Consider the following 20,342-nt stretch of genomic DNA (forward strand, 5'->3'; position numbering starts at 1 on the left):
GGAGGACAATAAAGAAGGTTCAGACACTTGGCTTTCAATAAACTGAATAAGACATTGGTGGGAGAAACCAGAAAGTAAATGGTTACCTCTCTGACTGGAGGCCTGTGACTAGTGAAATGCTGCAGAGATCAGCGCTGGCTCGGTTGTTCTTTGTCACCGAAAGTAACAATCTGCATGCTAAAGTAGTTAACTGGGTCAGCAAATTTGCAGAGAACGCCAAGATCAGGGGTGTAGTGGATAGCGAGGAAGGTTATCATGACTCTCAGCGGGTATTGGGCCGGCTGCAAAAATGGGCGAAAACCGTCAAAGGTAATTTAACGCAGACAGGTGCGAGGTGCTACACTTCGGTAGGAACAGCCAGGGTAGGACTGAAGCAGTGAAGGATAGAGTACTGAGGAATGTGGAAGAACGAAGGGATCTGGGGTTACGATTCCATAATTCATTGAAAGTAGCGTGACAGTTAGATAGGGTTGTAAAGGAAACATTTTTAAACATTCGCCTTCATAAATCTATGTATTGCGTTCAGGAGATGGGATGTTCTGTTGAATTGGTATAAGACTTTGGAGTACAGTGTGTAGGATTGGTCACCGACCTGCGATAAAGATGTGAATACGGTTAACGGAGTGCTGAAAAATTGTACAAGGATGTTTCCGTGTCTGGATGAACTGAGTCACAAGGACAGATTGAACAGGTTGGAAGATTGAGAGGAGATTTGATCGAGGTATACAAAATTATGAGGCGTTATGGGTAGGGTAAGTGCAAGCAAGGTTTTTCCACTGAGGGTGAGTGGGACTGCAACCAGAGGTCATGGGTGATGGGTGAAAGATGAAGAGTTTAAGAGGAACATGAGCGGAAACTGCTTCGCTCAGACGGTCGGGGAATGAGCGGCCAGCAAGAGTAGTGCATGAGAACACAATCTCACTGTTTGAGCGATCGTTTGGATGGTAGGTGTATGGTGGACTATGACCAGAGCGCAGGCCGATGAGATTAGGCAGTTTAAATTCCTTGGCCGAAGTGCTGTTCCTGTCCTGGACTTTTCTATTACTCTTTGACTCCTTGATCTCCGATCCGTAATACGGACAACAAGCTTATTAAATGATGGCTCAAAATAAATAACAGAAGTTTAATTATTCACACCTAATTCCAAGAATATTCTAACAGTGTAGATATGTTTGAAGTCGTTTCACACGGCCTTGCTCACTGCCCCACACGCTCCCTCTCACCGATCTTTCGTACCCATGGAAACACACAAGATGCTGGAGAAACTCAGCAGGTCCGGCAGCATCTATGGAACTGAATAATAAATGAACATTTCAGACCGAGACAACTCAGTGGTATTCGAAAGGAATGAGGAAGAGGACAGATCATTGATTTGGACGAAGCGGGTTGTTGTTCTGTTTGACTCTGAGGTCAGGGTCTGCGTGCCAGCAGCTGCTGGTCCGAGCACATACCTTAGAGCAGGGAGCGGCCTTTCTGCTGAAATCAAATCTAATCGGTTTGACAATTCGCTCTCCTTCGGGTGTGAACAAAGACACTTTAATATTGTATTTAACCATTTCAGCTGCAGGGTAGAGTGATAGAATCTTTAACATGACTAAAAGAAAATATCCTAGAGTCTCGAACCCGTAACGTTACCAATTACAGTTGCTGCCCTGTTTGCTGCGAGTTTCAAGTATCTTGTGTTTAGCTCAGACTCGTATAATCTGCTGTTGGGTTAAACATAATCTTCAAAGATCTTTTACATAAATCAGTCCATGGCATTCCCAATTGCGACTTTCCTTGACATGAAGAATATCACCTCGGAACTGGAACCTGCAGCGTTCCCAGTTACAGATTCCTCGAATCTTTCAAATGCTGTTGACGTGAGGGTGAGGGGTAGGAGCAGAGTGAGGGGTGAAGAGGATTAACAGAAAGCTGAAGATGAAGGTGAGTGTAAGAGGAGGCAGCTCAGAGAGAGAAACACAGAGGGGGGAGTGTTAGAGAGCAAAGGGGAGGGAGAGGGAGATAGAGCTGGAGAGGGGGAGAGATAGAGGGAGAGAAATGGAGTGGGACGGTTGGCGAGTGGTTGAGTGAGAAGGGTAGAGTTGTTTGGAGTTTGAATGAAATGGGGGAGAGGAGGAGACAGAGAGCATTAAGGGGATGTGTGAGCGCAAGGGAGAGTGTGAGGGTAGGAATAGAGCCGGAGTGACGTTGTGTGAGTTAGGGACAGGGACTGAGGATTGTGAGGTGACAGAGGGTTAAGGAGGATGAGTGAGTACGTGAGGGTGTGGTTTGATGGGTGACGGACAGGGCAGAGGGCATGAAGGGCTGAGTGATAGTGGAGCCGAGGAGAGAGGGATGAGTAAGAAGGGTGACAAGGGTGTGCGGTGTGGACTATGCAGTGAGATTGAAGAGTGACAGATTGGCGGCGAGGAAAAATGGGTGAGTGTAAGTGCCGTTAATGAGAGAGGGGTGAGGGAGGGGTTGAGGCAGGTATGAAGGTGTGTGGTGCAGAAAGCAGGGTGAGTACGAGCGGCTGGTGAGAAAGCACGTGTGAGGGTGAATGGTGGTGAGTTGGGAGGGAAGAGGGGGAGGATTAGAGAAGTGACCAGATGTGGATGAGTGAGAGAGACACTAAGTCTGGTCAGAATCATTAGACAAGCTATTTATTCATTCACAGAGGTGTTAGCCATGGTCTATCACAAGTTACTGAACAAATCCACAGTGAGGTTACGGTTCCCTGTCTCGCGATTCCACATGTGGAGTTTTGCCGCACACTGATCCCCGTCTCCAACCCAGAGCGGGTGTTTTACCATGCACGGTTCCCAATCTCTGTAACCCAGATGGGGAGTATTACCAGACACGATTCCCAGTCTCTGTATCTCATCAAGCACCATTATAAATCACCATATCCCATACCGAGAGTTTTACTGTGCATGATCCCCATGACTATATCCAATACTGGGCGTTTAGCTCTGCACCGGTCCCGGTCTCCGTGTCGATCTGTTAACCTGCCAAGCCCCTGCTGTCCATCCCCTACCATCCATGTACTTATCCAAGTTTCTCAAAGAGATGTTGTTAGGACCGCAGACAACTTCAGGAATGGCAGGTTAACCATGATGCGACTAATGATCTGAGCTGAGTATATTTCAATGTACCAAGTATTAATGGAAAGGCAGATGTGCTCAGGCATGGATCAACACGTGGAATTATCACGTTCGCAACCATTCGAAAGGCTTGGTTGCAGGTGCGGCAGAGCTGACTGCTTTGGGTTTCCCTTGTTTAAAAAGCGACAGTGTATGTGGAATTAAATGGCGGAGGGGTAGCTTGGTACTCATGGAAAATGTCCCGGCAGTGCTCAGTCAGGAAAGACTGGAGAACTTGTCCATTGAGGCTTTATGGGCAGAACTGAGGAATAAGACATATATGACCACATTAACGGGGCTATATTGCAAACAACCTAACAGTCTATGAGAATTAGTGGAGCACATCTCCAGAGAGATTGCACACTGCTGCAAGAAACATAATTTGTGTTGGTAGGTGATTTTAACTTTTCGCATATGGACTGGGATTTCTATACTGTAAAATTACTCCATGAAATAGGGTGTCAAATATGTTTAGGGAACTTTCCTTAATCTCTACATTGAATTCAAAATGAGAGACTGAGTGATACTTGATCTCCTGTAACGGAATGAGTTAGGGCATGTGACAATCTTTTATGTATGGGAGCTCTTTTGGAAGTCATTTGGAATAAAGGGAAATATGATCAAGGTTAGCTTTGCTCCGTGAGTGGGTTAATATTGCAAATTGGATGGTATCAGAAATTATCTAGCAAATGTGGAATGGGACAGACAGTTTTCTGGCAAAGGTGTTCTAATGAGCGGTAGACCTTCAAAAGTGAAATTGTGAGAGTATAAAGTTTGTATGTGTCAGTCAGAATAAAAGGCTAGGGTAATTGTTTTAGGAAACCTTGTTCTGTGAGAGATGTTGAGGCTCAGGTTAAGAGATAAAAAGAGCTTCACTGTAGGTATAGGCAGGTAGGGAGAAATCATGTATTTATGGAGTTTACGAAATGCAAGAAAACACTTCAGAAATCAGGTGTGCTAAAGGAACGCATGAGGTGAAGGCCACCACTGACGGATTCTACAGATAAGAGCAAAAGGATGGCAAAGGATAACACTGGTCCTCTGGAAGATCAGAACCGTAATCCATATCTGAAGCCAAAATGGGGTTGAGGTGAGTTTACGTGGAATTTTGCACCTGTATTCACTCAGGAGATGGACGTGGTGTCTGTAGAACTGAGGCAAACCAGTAGTGAAGTCATGGAACCTATACGGATTAGACAGAAGGAGGGGTTTCCTGGCTTCTTTCAGGTTCGGGAGGGTAAATGCCTAAGGTCTGACAAGATCTTCCCTCAGATCGTGAGTGATGCAAGTGCAGAACTTGCAGGGGCCCGAGAAGAGATCTTTACATCTTCCATAGGGACAGGTAAGATGCTGGAGGATTGGAAGATAGCGAATGTTTTTTCCCCTGTATCAGAAAGCCACAGAAAATAAACCAGAGAATTAGTGGCCGGGGATCCTGATATCAGGAGTAGTGAGAATGTTATTGAAAGCTATTCTAAGGAACCGGATATATGACTAGTTGGATAGACATTGACAGATTCAGGATGGTCAGCATGGTGTTGTGCGTGGTAGGTCGTGTCTCAGCGATCTTATAAAAGACAAGACAGTGGACGTGTTCTTCATGAACTTTAGCAAGGCTCTCGCCAAGGTTCCACACGGGAGCTCAGTCAAAAAGTTTCAGTTGCTCAACATTAAAAAACACCAGTAAATTGAACAACACACTGGTTTGGTGGGAGAGGCTGCGATGTGGTAGTAGATGGTCACCTCTCTGACTGGAGGCCTGTGAACAATGGAGTGCTGCAGGGATGGTGCCAGCTCGGTTGTACTTTGTCAACAATCTGGATGATAATGTGGTTGACTGGATCAGCAGACTTACAGATAGCGCCAAGATTTAGGGTGCAGGGAACAGCGGGAGAATCTTTAACATAATTTAAAGAAAATCACCGAGGGTTTCAAACCCGCAACATGACCAGTTACAGTTTCTGCCCTGTCTGCCGCGAGTTTCCAGCATTTTATGTTTATCTCAGAGTCGTATCATCTGGAGTTGGGTTAAAAGATTCATTAAGGATCTTTTAAAAACATGAGTCCCTGAGATTCCTAACTGCGACATATCTTAAGATAAAGATCTTTACTCTAGGGTCTGGAAACTGCAACGTTCCCAGTTCTAGTCTCCAAGAACCTTTTAAATGTTGGTGAGGGTGCGGGTCAGGGGGAGAGTGAGGGGTGAACAGTGTGATGGGAAATCTGATGAAGGTGTGTGTGAGTGGAGGTAGAGGGGGAGAGAGTATGAGAGACGGAAGGAGAAAGAGTAAGAGAGAACGGCTTAGGGCGATGGCTAGAGAGAGAAGAGAGAGATAGCTAGAGAGAGTGGGAAAATGGGTAGCAGGTATGTGAGGGGTAGAGATTGGAGAGAAAAGGGGAGGGTGTGACTAGAGAGGGGATGGCGTTATGTAAAGTGACAGCCTGTGGGTGCGTGTGCAGTAAGAGTAGAGAGGGAGTGATTGTCCATAATTTAGGGAGAGTGGTAGAGAGGGGGAGGGAAAATGCCACATCATTTCTCAGTCAACATAGACCGGAGAACACCGCCACATAGAACATGGAAGCGTACAGCACAGGGGCAGTCCACGTGGCCGAAAATGATGTGCCGAATCAGCTAAAAGGAAAATCACAACAGCCAAACACTGATCCCTCCCACGTACACCATGTCCATACCCTCCGTCTTGCTTACATCTTAAAACCCTCTAATATCAGAGAAAACAACCAACGTTTAACCAGTCTCTCGTGAGAGCACATGCCTTCTGAATCAGGCAACAACCCGCTAAACCTCTTCTGCTCCCTATCCAAAGCCTCAGCATCCTCCCTATAGTGCAGAGACCAGAACTGATGTGACTTAACTAGAGTTGAACAAATTTGCAACATAACCTCCTGACTTTTGAACTCAACGGCTTGACTAATAAAAGCAGGCATTTCATAAACCAACTTAACTACCTATCTACCCGTGCAGCCACTTTCAAGGAACTATGAGATTGGATCCAATATTGCTCTGCTACACTGTTAATGATCTTGCCCTTAACAGTGTATTGTCCCCTTGCATTTGCCCTACCGAAGTGCAAAACCTCGAATTTATCTGTATTAAACTATGGGTTAAGCCAGTACTGAATTCAAACAACCAATGCGATGCGCAGCTCATGCATCCTTATCTTCTGGATTAGCCCCCATGAGTGTCTTTGTCAAATGTCTTACTAATATACATGTAAACATTCAGTACCCTACCTTCATTAATCACTCTTGTCGTCTCGTCAAAATATCTCAAGCACGTTGGTAGGGCACGACATGCTCCGCACAAACACATGCTAGTTCACCCAAATCAGGCAAATACTCATACATCCCTTCGCGAATAATTTGCTTCAGCACTTTCACTCCAACTCACGTGAGACTCACTGGTCTGTCGGTCCCAGGATTTATCCTTGTTTCTTGCATAAAGAGAGGTGCAGCATTCGTCACTTGCCAGTCTTCCGGAACCGTGTCTGTGACTAGAGGTGACAGAAATACAGTATACTAGTCAACCATGCAGAAATCGAATTCCTTGTCTTTGTCAATAACCTGGTGTAAATCCCATGAGGCCCTTTCTCCTTCTTGCCTTCCACACGCCCTAACGTATTTATACACTCTGCACTGATTTCCTGGTGCTCAATATACTTTTCCTTGTTAAATACTGAAGGAATGTGCTCATTACGTACCTCACTCTCTGCATCCACGAAAATGTTGCCCCTATATCCTTGAGTCTTCCAACCCTCTCCCTCGTTAACCTCCTGCTCCTGATATATGTATAGAATGCCTTAGGGTCCTATACATGCCTACCTTAACCCAATTGCCAATGACTTTTCATCGTCCCTCTTGGATTTCTTAATTCCCTTTATCAGTAATTTTCTGACATCTTTATAGTCCTCGTGTGCTTTGTTTGATGCTAACTTCTGAAACTTTACACGCGTTTCCATTTCCTTCTTGACTAAATTCATCATTTCTCTGAACAGCTGACGTTTTCATGTCTTCCATCCGCATCCATCCTTCTAATCCGAAAATTCCTTTCCTGTACTCTGTCCAATTGATCTTTTATCCCCGGCCCATATTTAATGTGGACTTCCAGATAAAAGATATTCCCAATTAACGCTTCTTTGTTCCTTCCTAATACCCTTGTAATTTGCCCTACTCCAATTTAAAGCTCTCCTTCTGGAACTATGCCTCTCCGTATCCATTCCTATCCTGAAAGTATGGAGTTCTCATCAGCCTTCCCTAACTGTTCAGCCACCTGGCCAGACTCATTATCTAACACTATGTCCAATATGGCCCCTCCTCTCGTTGGGCTCTCCACATATTAACTTAAGAAACCACCCCGTAAACACTGCCCCATCTAAACCCTTGCATTAAGTAAGACCCCATTTATATTAGGGACGTTGAAACTTACCATGACAGCAACCCAATTATTTTTACAAATGTCCTTAATCTGATTGCATATATATGCCTCAGTGTTCTGGTGTCTATTGGGGGGATGGGCGGGGGGGGGTGTAGTAAAACGCCATCAATGTGAGTACACCCTCCCTCTTCGGGACTATTTCCGAAATGGACCCAGTCTGACCCTTCCATTGTATCTCCCCTGAGTGCAACTGTGCAATTCCCCCTTCCCCCCACTTTCACCGCTCCCCTATCTTTTCGAAAACTTCGCAAACTTGATACATTAATAATCCATTCCTGTCCCTCTCTCAACCAAGTTTCAGTCATGGTGTATACTGGAATCGATGACATATTCAAAAATGGGAAAGAGATCCTACTCAGGGAGGGTATAGAGTTGGAAAGAGGCTGATGAGAGGGATCTCCAAGATTGTAATTTCTGGGTTAACGCCTGCGCCACGGCTAGTGCAGGTAGGTGATGCACGGATGAATGTATGGTTGAGGAGATGGTGCAGGACACAGTGTTTCAAGTTCATTGATCATTGGAACATTTTCTTGGGAAGGGGTAACCAGAACAAGAGTGACGGGCTGCACCTGAGTTGATGAGGAATTAATATATTGGACGCCGAGTTAAAAGTGTGCAGTGACCAGTCTGATTCGAACTTTGGACAATTTGCCTCAAATTCCGATGGTGATACTACCGGCTCTCTTTTTGGCGGTCACAGAATATCCTTTCTGGCCCTTAAGTATCAAATGTAATGAGGCTTTATGACTGGAACTGAGGAATATAAAAGTCATGGACGTTAATGGGTCTACGTTACAGACCATCCAACAGTCCACGGGTTTAGTGAAACAGATTTGCAGAGAGATTGCGTTATTGCAAGAAATATAATTTGTTAGAGTCGGAGATTTTAACTATCCACAAAGGACTGCGACTCAAATTCGGTAAAATAAATGGATGAGGTAGTGTTTACCAAAGGTGTTCAGGAATATTTCCTTAATTAGCGTGTGGAAGCTCCAACGGGAGAGCGTTTGACCCTTGATCTCTTATTAGGGAATGAAACAGGACACGTGACAGAGACTTATAAAGGGGAACTATATAAACGTCTTTAGCATGAAAGAAAATATAGAAAAGGATGCTTTGGTTCTTGAACTGAGATTTTAAATTGGAGAAAGGACAATTTAACGGCATCAGAAAGTATGGATTGGAACAGGCTGCTTCCTGGCGAAGGTGGACCGTGTCAGTGGGAGAACGTCAACGGAGAAGTTTTGAGAGTTCAATTCAGAACAAAAATTAAATGCTTCGGCTTTGGGGAATCTTGGTTTTGAAGAGATATTGAGCACTGGTAAAGAGTAAAATTGAGGTGTGTGGCATGTAGAGGCAGGTAGGATAAATGAGGTACTGACGGAGTATAATAAATTCAAGGGAACACTTAAGAAAGAAACCAGGACGGTTGCTCTAGCAGACAAGATGATGGAGATTCTATGCGACTCTACAGATATTTTAAGGACAAAGGGATTGCAAGGGACAAATTTACCCTCTGGATTTTCAGTATGGCAGTTAAGGCTTGGAGACAAAAAGATTATGGAGATCTTAAAAGGAGTTTTTACATCTGTATTTACTTGGGAAATGGATAGAATCTATACAAGTCGGACAAAGCAGAAGTAGGTCATGGACGTGATGGAGATTTCAAAGGCTGACGTGGTCGCTGACTTGAGGCGAAACATGCCGCTAAAGCCACAGTGACTGGGGTCCCTAGGACCCCGTAGGATGTAAGTGCAGAAACTGGAAGGACGTAGCCAATGTACTGAAATTATTATCAACGACGGGTGTGGTAGCAGAGGATTGGAAGCTAACTAATTTTTGTTCCGCTAGTTAAGAAATCTTCCAAAATAATAAGCAGGAAATTATGGGCCGGTGTGCCTGACATCAGTAGTGGGGAAGTTATTGATAGGAGCGGATATATATTTGAATATTTGAGGACAAATTATGAATTGTCAGCATGACTTTGTGCTTTGTGCTCGATGAAGTTACGAGGACTGTCACCAGGAAAGTTGATGAAGGCACGACAGTCGATGTTGTCAACTTTGCATTTGACCAGTTCCCGCGTGAGAGTTTGATCAAGAAAATTCATTCGCTTGGCATTCAGAGTAGAAATTGGCATTGTGGGAGAAGGTAGCGATTGCTCATCAATGGTTGCCTCTCCTATGTAGACCTATGACTAGATAGAAAGACAGCTTCCTGTACCTAAACAGGTGAGGGACATTTAAGTTGAAATTCTACCTAAGCCGGGCAGTCCCTTTGACACAGAGGGCGGAGCTCAGAGCTTCCCAGAACCCGGGCTATATCAGATTCTCAGCCTGCGATTCGCTGCGTTATACAGAGAGACTCCGCCCCACTGGTTGCGATGAAAGAAAAAGGAGAGATCCACACGGAAATCCGGACAGAAAGGTTAACGCAGCCTGTTTGATTTCCTCTTTAGGGTTGCTGCATTGACCCCACTCCCGCCTCCTACCGCTGTCAGACCCGTCCTGAGCCGGTGAGAGTTAGTGTGACCCGGACTGCGGCAGTCCCGCTCTACCCCGGCTCACCCGGCCCTGTCCATCTGTAATGAGTGACCACTCCCACCCCCTCCCGCTGTCAGACCCGTCCTGAGCCGGTGAGAGTTAGTGTGACCCGGACTGCGGCAGTCCCGCTCTACCCCGGCTCACCCGGCCCTGTCCATCTGTAATGAGTGACCACTCCCGCCTCCTCCCGCTGTCAGACCCGTCCTGAGCCGGTGAGAGTTAGTGTGACCCGGACTGCGGCAGTCCCGCTCTACCCCGGCTCACCCGGCCCTGTCCATCTGTAATGAGTGACCACTCCCGCCTCCTCCCGCTGTCAGACCCGTCCTGAGCCGGTGAGAGTTAGTGTGACCCGGACTGCGGCAGTCCCGCTCTACCAACGGCTCACCCGGCCCTGTCTATCTGTAATGAGCGACGGACACATCACAGCCGAGTGGCCTCGGGAGCAGCAGCTCAGACTCAACTCTTCGTACAGGTTGAGAACATCGGTGCAGGACCATTGTCGGTCACCCGGGATGTCAGACTGATTTCCCGGACCAGCCTGAACAACATCAGAGGTAAGTGTTGTCGATGACTCTGCACAATTATTCAGCGTTTATAGTGAGACTCGGCTTTGCTAGGGATTGGCAGTGAATTTAGTGGGGGAAGGGAGACCTGACATGTTCCAGTTAATGAGCTCATTTTTGTCGAAATGAATTAAGAGAAACGACTTCGATGCCGTCAACAAGTAATCTCCAGGGTGGTTTCTAATGAGTGCTTGCAAAAGGCATCTTTCACCCTGGTAGTGACATGTGAAATACCCCACACACAGTGACCAGTCACCGATCTCACTCCAACAAGAGAAAAACAGCAAATGTTGGAAACCCGAGGAACACACACACAATGCTGGACGAACAATGCAGGCCAGGCAGCATCTATGGAAAAACAGTATAGTCGAACTTCAAGGCCACTGGTAACGTTCTTTACTTCGTATCTTTGGTTCTACCGCTTTTCCCTATAGCAGAAAGGGTTAAATATAATATTAAACGTTCTTCACATTTCAACAACAGTGTCCTGTCGAACCGGTTTGGATTTGATTTCAGCGGAGCGGCCGCTCCCTGTTCTGTGGAATGTGACCGGACAGGCAGGCGCTTGCTCGCAAACCCTGAGCACCGAGTCTCACAGAACAACAACCCGAACCTTCCAAATCAGTCAATCATCTACCCTCCTCCCATATCCACTCCAGTCCTGATGAAGGGTCACGGTCTGCAAAGTAGACGGTTTACAACCATCCATAGATGCTGCCTGGCCTGCTGAGTTTCTCCAGCATTGTGTGTGTTGCCATGGTTACGATAGATTCGTGTGGGGCGGTGGACGGGGTTATTTATCAGAAACGATACGCTGCATCTGCTCTGTCTGCGTACTTTTGGGGAATTGAGGTGCGAATAATTCAACTTCTGATATTAATTTCGTATCTTTAATGCCAAACAACCCGTTGTTTGTTCATTGGATCAGCTATCAATGATATATTTTCTCTGTTTTAAGTCACTTCTGGCTGTGGTTATTTGTGTGTTCCTACTGTTTCCTGTTTGCACGATTGACGTTTTCCACAGGTTAAGTGAAGATTAAGAATAACTATAGAACAACGGCCATCTCTTTCAAAGCAACAGTGTGAGACCTGAATCGCCAGTGGAGGCAAAGTCTTTGATTCTATTGAATGTCGAGATACCTCTGTACCCGGACGTGCACTTGGCAATAGACCCGACTAGACCTGACAAAACTCAGTCAGATTGAACAGTTATGATCATGTCCAGCTGCGTCGAGATGGTGCAGGCGGAGTGCGTTTGTTGGGACTGGAGTCTAATATGAAAAATGTGAGGTCAGCTAGTTTTGTAGAACTGAATGAAATTGTGGCTGAGTTGGTGCGGAAGTTATTAAAATGCAATGGGTACTGAGGGAGAAAAAATGTACATTGTATCTTATTCCAAGCGTTATAGGGTATCAGAGTGAAAATTATCTCACACAATTATTTCGTGCTTTATCTAGATTCCATATGAAATATGCAAAATCCTGAACATCGCTCACACGTGTTTTGCAGTGAAAGGATAAAACTGCTGTAGGAACAAAACGGGCAAGGAAGCATCTATGGAGGGAAATGGAGAGTCACCATTTCACGTCGACACCCCCTCCCTGGGTGATACACACAGGGTCAACACACACAAAATGCTGGAGGAGCTCAGAACGCCCCGTAGCGTCTTCGGAAAAGAGGAAACAGTCGACGGTTCGGGCGAGAACATTCATCAGCACTGGGGGAGAAAAAGATTAGAAATCAGAGTAAGAAGTTGGAGGTGGGAGAGCAAGAAGTACAAGGTGGTAGGTGATAGGTGGAAAAGGGAGGGGTGGGGCTTAGTGAAGTATACAGCTGGAACGTTGATTGGTGAAAGAGATAAAGGGCTGGAGGATAGGGAATCTGATGGGATAGGGTAGAACAACCAAAGTCTCTGGTCATTTCTCCAGTCCCGAGGAAGGCTGTCGGCTCGAAACGTCGAATGTTTACTCCCTTCCATATATGCCTTCTGGCCTGCAGAGTTCACCCAGCCTTTTGTGTGTGTAGATTTGATTTCTAGCTTCTGTAGATTTTATTTAGTATGGTATGCGTAGCGATCAGTTGGTCAGTATGGCGAAGTGGAAAGTGTATGAAGAGCTGTGAAGCAACAAGTGAAGCAGGGTGAGTAGGTGGGTTAGGCAGATGGATGGTCGTGTGCCCCAGCGGTTGGTGTTTCGATCTTTGTTTTTTTCAGTATCTATATCAATGATTTGGATATGACTGCACAAGTCTTGATCAATAGGTTTACAGGTAATACAAATTACGAAGCGTTGGTGATACTGAAGAAGATTATCGTAAGTAATCGGGATTGTGCTCGGTTTGGGAAGCGGACGGAAATGCTGGTGGAACACAGCAGGCCAGGCAGCATCTATAGGGAGAAGCGCTGTCGACGTTTCTGGCCGAGACCCTTCGTCAGGACTAACGGAAAGGATAGATAGCAAGAGATTTGAAAGTAGTGGGGGGAGGGGGAAATGCGAAATGATAGGAGAAGACCGGAGGGGGTGGGATGAAGCTAAGAGCTGGAAAGGTGATCGGCGAAAGTGATACAGAGCTGGAGAAGGGAAAGGATCATAGGACGGGAGGCTTCGGGAGTAAGAAAGTGGGGGGGACATCAAAGGGAGATGGAGAACAGGCAAAGAGCTAAATATATCAGGGATAGGGTAAGAAGGGGAGGAGGGGCATTAACGGAAGTTAGAGAAGTCAATGTTCATGCCATCAGGTTGGAGGCTACCCAGCCGGAATATAAGGTGTTGTTCCTCCAACCTGAGTTTGGATTCAGTTTGACAGTAGAGGAGGCCATGGATAGACATATCAGAATTGGACTCGGACGTAGAATTGAAATGCGTACCCCATCCCTGATATATTTAGTTTTTTCTCCCCCCTCTTTCTCTTTCTCTGCCCATCACTCTGCCTGTTCTCCATCTCCCTCTGGCGCTCCCCTCACACTTTCTTTCTCCGTAAGCCTCCAGTCCCATGATCCTTTCCCTTCTCCAGCTCTGTATCCCTTTTGCCTACCACCTTTCCAGCTTTCAGCTTCATCTCACCCCCTCCGGTCTTCTCCTATCATTTCCCATTTCCCCCTCCCCCTCCTACTTTCAAATCTCTTACTATCTTTCCTTTCAGTTAGTCCTGACGAAGGGTCTCGGCCCGAAACGTCGACAGTACTTCTCTCTATAGACGCTGCCTGACCTGCTGCCTTCAGCCAGCATTTTGTGTGTTTTTGTTTTGAATTTCCAGCACCTGCAGATTTCCTCGTGTTAGATTTCAGTATAGTTAAGTGTGAAATGCTGACCATTCTGGAAATCAAACCAGCGGAGTACTTACGCAATGAATTGCTGTTTACCAGCTAGTGTAACGGAACGGAGAAGCATAAGAGTGTAACTGGCAATACACTCGCTTAAAGTGGCAATACAGGGAGATGGAAACCCATTTATCACCCCGGTCTTCATCAGTCGGCACAGTGAGTGCAGAAACTGTGAGATTATATTGCGGTTGTATTAAGCACAGTTCAGGCCGCATATTATGAAATGTGCTTGATTAAACTGCAAAGTGTGCACATAAGGTTTGCAATATTGTCAGTACCCGAAGTCCTCAGTTCTACGGACAGGATGTACTCTATGTATTTACTCCTTCGAATGTAGGAGAATGAGAATCGACCCTACAGAAGTGTTTTCAATTATGAAGCACTGCGATACGGTAGGTATGAACAGGTTTTTTCCCCGAAGTCAAGAGAAAGCAAAAGTAGGGAAATAGATTAAAGCTGAGACATAAGGTTGTAAAAGGACCGAAGGAGCAGGACATTCAGGGAGAGGTTGGTGAGTATGTGGAATGATTTTCCAGAGGAAGTATCATGGGATATTAGCCTAACGCATGAAAGTTGGGCCCGCTGAGGGTCATCGCGATCGGCATAGATTCGTTAGGCCGAATAGCCTGGGTCCATGGTGTATTCCTTTGTGAATCTTTTCGTGGAATGGACCGGAAGTCATTGGACATAGATGACGTAGAATTTAATGGTAACGGCGAATACTTAGATCCTAATCGAGCTGCTGCTCTGGTATGTATGTAGACACGGTCCTTATAATCGTACCGCCACTTACTCGTTCCGTTTATTTTGTGTAATTCAGTGCATTGCCTGCGGGTGGAGTATTCTACTGCACGGACCGAACACGAAGTCGACAATCAGCCATCGTCAGTCAGTCAGAATGGACACAGGTATACTAACTGGGCTGTTTCTGATTAAAACTTTATGGCACACGTGTAGTCAAATCATCAACAGTTCAGAGGGACAAACTTACTGAGGCGCTAAGGGGACACGGCAAAGAGCCATCAAACGGGGTCATTTTTCTTACTGCAAAGCGGCTTTGAGTATCAGTACAACCCGCCAGCCCCAGCGCAGGGACCTAACACGGGGAATAGTCGGAGCACTCCACTCACCATTCAGATCTTCATCTGAGTTAAAAGAAAAGTAGGTCCTGAATCAGCTGAGTGTAGCTGACACGCAGACAGGAATGTGGCAACGGTTGTCCTGGGGCAATGCAACAGACCAGGATCGAATTTATTTCACCCCTTGGCACACTCCGATATAGGAATTGTCTCCAACACGTCTATTGGAGGAACAGGTGTTGTTTTCAATTGTAGAGGACAGCTTCCGGTGGTTGGAACATTTCTGGGAATTTAGGGATTGAGTTAGAACTGAACATTACATAAAACATTTCATATTTTGGAAGGGCAAACCTAATTTCCTGTTGAAGGCCCTTCTAGTTCGTGCCGAACGCTTACTCTCACCTAGTCCCAATGGACCGCACTCAGCCCATAACTCCACCCCCCCCCCCATTCCTTTCCTGTCCATATACCTATCGAATTTTACTTTAAATGACAGTACCGAACCTGCCTCTACCATTTCTACTGGAAGCTCGTTCCACACAGCTACCACTAACTGAGTAAAGAATTTACCCCTTGTGTTACCCCTAAACTTTTGCCCCCTAACTATTAACTCATGTCCACTTGTTTGATTCTCCCCTACTCTCAATGGAAAAAAAGCCATTGTACTCAACGCTCTAATTTACAAAGGCCAGCATACTAAAAGATTTCTTCACCACCATATCCACATGAGATTCCACCTTCAAGGAACTATGCACTATTAGATCACTCTGTTCTACTGCGTTCCTCAATGGTTGGCGTAGCCACACAAAGGAGGGCCAGGACTGGAGGATGTACTTCTGGCTGGAGATTTGTGACCAGTGTTACAAGAAAAATTATTGAACTCTCTGTTGTGTGATATAAGTAAATAAATAAAATAATTAATAAACAAACAAATAATTCATGACGTAGTATCTAAATTATCTAAATCATAAGGTACGTGTGTGTCTATGTAGATTTATATATGATTTATAAAAGCAAACAGGGCTGATTCGCCAATTTACAGATGATTGGCGGAATTGTGGAAATTTGGGACTGTTGTCAAAGTGTTCAGAAGAGTATTATCCAATTAGGAATATTGGGCCAGTGCATTGTAATTTTAATTTGTGGAAATGTGAGGAGCTGTGCTTTGGGAGATCGAATGTAAGGACGAAGTCAATAGTAAAAGTCAGGACCCTGAGGAAGATTGATATACGGAGGGACCTTGGGGTATAAGTATATATCCCGTTGAAAGTAGCAACACAAGAAGGTAGGGTGCTAACGACAAGTAACACTATTCATTGAGATGTTGATTATTAATATTTGAAAATCGTGATGGACTTGGATGGAACTTTGGTTAAGACACGATTTCAGTGTTTTTCGCAGATCTAGTCACCACGTCATAGGAATGATGTTGATACTCTGGAGAAAATGCACATGAGGCTCATTACGATGCTGCCTGGGTTACAGAATATTGGAAATCAGGATAGAATGGGCAACCTTCGATTGTTTTCTTTGAGATGCTGGAAGCTGAGGTCTTCTCATAGAAGATTATAAATTTATGAGAAACGTAGATAAAGTGCTTTGAATCAATGTAAAAAATCTCGACTACTAGAGGGAATAGGTTGACGATGAGAGGGGAATGATTAATGTTGATTTAGGATCCATGTTTCACAGAGAGAGTGATCAGTGTTCGGAATGTGCTGCCAAGGGAGGGACTGGAAGCAGAAACTCAGCAGCATCTGAGAGGAGTTAGAGCTCATGAATGAGCCGGAGTGGATGAATATTTACCAGGTGGCTGTAGCGTGGTTGTTATAAATTCGCATCGTAGTCGGCACAATCATGCTCTTACATTCTATGACTATTCACAGATCGGAACTCTGCATTCTCCGCCTTCCTGTCAAATTGTGACGATCACCAACTGTTCAGGTTGACGATATCCTATCGGGCCAGACTTGAACAGACAATCGAGGAGGGCGTGGGGCCGTTCGGCCTCATGTTAACCCGCGAGAATCACTTCACAGGGCGGGAGTATGATGTAAGTAAAAGGGAAACATTCTGATTGTAGGTTCTTCTCAAGATGTCCCAATAGAACTGGTGTAAAGGAACCACTTTATTCGACCAGTACAGGTCTCCCTCCAATTATCCGAACACATTCATTTTTAAACTGGTTAGTATTTAGATAAAGGCTGCTCCAGTCTCACTCGTCTATTCATTCCTCCACATTGATCTACCTCCTAAACCTTATCATTCCAAACGGAACTGCCGCCATACCTGGCCCAACACATCTCTCTTTCTACCATTCACGGCCCCAAACAGTTCTGCCAGACCAGGGGATTCTTCACCTGTGAGTCTGTGGTGCTCCCGGTATGGTCTTCTTTATATCGGAGAGACCACAGTTACTTCGGTGGAACGTTTAGCCCCGCACCAACGCTCCGTCCGCCAAGTAATCCGGATCTCCCGGTAACCACCTGTTTCGGTTCTGCTTCCCATCCCCATTCTGACGTGTCAGTCCATGGCCTGCTCTGCTGCCGCGACGAGGCCACACTCAGGTTGGAGGAGCAGCAACTTATGTTCCAGGTGCGTCCCCTCCAACCTGATGGCATGAAGATCAATTTCACGAACTTCCGTAAAGTGTCTCATCCCCCTTCACCATTCTAATTCCCTTTTCCCTCTCTCATCTTATGTCCATATCTGCCCATCACCACCCTCTGAAGCCCCTCCCGCTTTCCTTCCTCCCATGACTTCCGGTCTTCTCCGATCAGATTCCCCTTCTCTATCCCTTTATCTGTTTCACCCATCAGCTTACCAGTTCCTTAGTTCACCCCTCCAGGTCTAACAGTTTCACCTATCATCTTCCAGATCACTCGTCTTTCTCCCGTCCACCACCTTTGTGCTCTTTTCTCATTTTATCACAACTCCCAATGAAAGGTCTCGTTTCGCAACGAAGACTGTTTTTTCTTCTTTTCCCTATATGTTGCCTTGCCTGCTGAGCTCCTTCAGTAATTTGTGTGTGTTGCTTTTGGTTCCAGCATCTGCAGAATTTCCCCTCGTCGTGCTAAAGACAATGATTGACAGGTGATGTTAGTGACCTGACATTTGACAGATATTGCAAGTGGGCGGAGAAGAACTTTACAGCACTCTCTCTGACTTCGTATCATGTTCCCTAAGCTCAGACTTAATGTCCATGCAGCAGTCTGTGTTCCCGTGATGACCGCCCCCCTCCCGTTTCCAAGAATCAAACACATAGTGACTTGTTTTTCAGCCCATCTCTTGAGTCTTCCTTCAGCTCCATCGTCAAAATGATCAGGCGGTACTGAGATCGTCTCCCTTTGGAACTGCTAAACAGCTTGTATTTAATCATGTGCCTCATATACAGTAACTGCTCCTTGTCACAGTCAGATTTACAGTTTGCAATTCTCGCTGCATAGAAAGTTAAGACCATAAGACATATGATCAGAATTATGTCATTCGGTTCGTCGATTCTGTCCCGCTATGCCATCACAGCTGATTTATCATCCCTGTCAACTACTGCCTCTCTCCGTAGCTTTTCAAGAGCGCAACATCCTCCGCTTCAAAAATGCCTAATGACCCGATCTCCAGACGCATCTGTGACAATTACTTCTGCAGATTCACCACCCTCTGAACAAGGAATTGCTAACAAAAGGATTGCAAAATTAATATAATTAAAAATATAATATTGTATATATGCGCACATTGACACAAAATGACTCATTAACCGCTTTCCAGTGGCCCTTGTGTTCCTGGGTCACATTCACCTGTTGCCTCCCAGACTGAATGGTAGCTGAGCCCTGCCCACTGAGAGCCCGGCAGTGAAGCATGAGCCGGCTGTGCTTACCCCGGGAAACCCGACAGTGACACTTTCATAGAATGACCTGATGTTGTGCTCGCCCGTGTTCAGGGTGGGCCAGTAATCGACCAATCACTGAAGTCGGTGCATAGAGTCCTTTGGGCTCCTGTTCTGCAGCTGACCCTCTTTTATCGACTGGAGCCAGGATGCCTCCGCTCCTCACTATGTCCCCATTGTTCATTACAGAGAGTGACTGAGCTCGCGGCAAAGGGAAACCGAGCGGGCGCTTCCAAACTCCTCCTGGATCTGGTGATGGAGAAGGGCTCCGGGGCCCGGAGGGTGATGTGGGAATCCTTTTTGAAAATACATCACACGTTACCGAAGCTGAGCAGAATATTGGAAGAAATACGGGAACGTGGTACGGTGAACAGTACACTGTGTGTTACAGATGTAAATGCTGATGAATTTACAGTATTACACAGAACGGACTTAATGCAGCTTAATCTGTTTGAACAGGTGACGGTCAGTTCGCCTACATGGACACTGATCGGGGTTTATCTGAATTGCCCGCGCATCTGAAAGGTAAGCGACTGAACGGAACTTACAGTGTCAGGTCCTCAGAGTAAAGGCGGCAGTGCAGATATTACGGAGGCTTTAGGACCAGCAGTGGCTCAGACCGGATAAGGAATGTGTATTGGTTCGTATTGCCTGATACTGAGAGTTTCAATCTACAGCAAATTACAAGGAAATGGGAGAAGCAGGTGGAAATCAAAAATAATCCAATCGTTGTAAGTTACAATTTTCACTGATGATGTGATGGATAAACAGAGTCATGGACTCTTACAACATGGAAACAGACGAAAGATATCACACGAGCAGTGTTACCCAGCGAGTTAGTCCCATCTTTCCGCGTCTGGTCCTTAACCCTTTAAGTCACTCCTGTCCATGTGCTTATCTAGATGGGTTTTATAGGTCGATAATATGCCCGTCTGAACCATTTCATCTGGCAGTCCATTCCAAATACATGTGAAGAAGCGACCTCTGAAACCTCTTTCGACTTATTCACCTCTGATCTTAACCCTAGACCCACTTATTTCTCTTGAGCAAAGATGGTGAGAACCGTGTCTGTGTAAATCTATCCGTTTACCACTGAGTCTCCTATACTCCATCGTGTATTGTCATATTCTATGCAGTCGCTCCTTGTAACCGGCTCTCGGGTCCTGGTAACATCTTGGTATGTCTTCTTTGCACTCGGTCTTGTTTCATAACATAACCAGGTGACCAGTGGTGTTCTGCAAGAATAAACATTGAACCCTCTGTTGTGTGATATAAGTACGTAAATAATTTAATTAATAGACAACAATGATCCATGATGCATTATCTAAATCGTAGGATGTATAATATTTTTAAAAGCAAACAGGTCTGATTC

At 45.6% G+C, this 20,342-nt stretch overlaps 1 protein-coding gene across 1 annotated transcript in view; it reads left to right on the forward strand.

Annotated features, from left to right (window-relative positions):
- Positions 1-116: 116 nt before the first annotated feature.
- Positions 117-20,342, forward strand: part of LOC132388301 (NACHT, LRR and PYD domains-containing protein 3-like) — a 29,936-nt gene continuing 9,710 nt past the window's right edge. The window contains exons 1-4 of the mRNA XM_059960642.1: positions 117-309; positions 16,965-17,140; positions 19,160-19,331; positions 19,430-19,495. Coding sequence (XP_059816625.1) covers positions 117-309; positions 16,965-17,140; positions 19,160-19,331; positions 19,430-19,495 — 607 coding nt within the window. The remainder of the gene's footprint in view (positions 310-16,964; positions 17,141-19,159; positions 19,332-19,429; positions 19,496-20,342) is intronic.

Source organism: Hypanus sabinus, unplaced genomic scaffold, assembly GCF_030144855.1.
Source record: "Hypanus sabinus isolate sHypSab1 unplaced genomic scaffold, sHypSab1.hap1 scaffold_294, whole genome shotgun sequence".
Taxonomy (NCBI): Eukaryota; Metazoa; Chordata; class Chondrichthyes; order Myliobatiformes; family Dasyatidae; genus Hypanus; species Hypanus sabinus.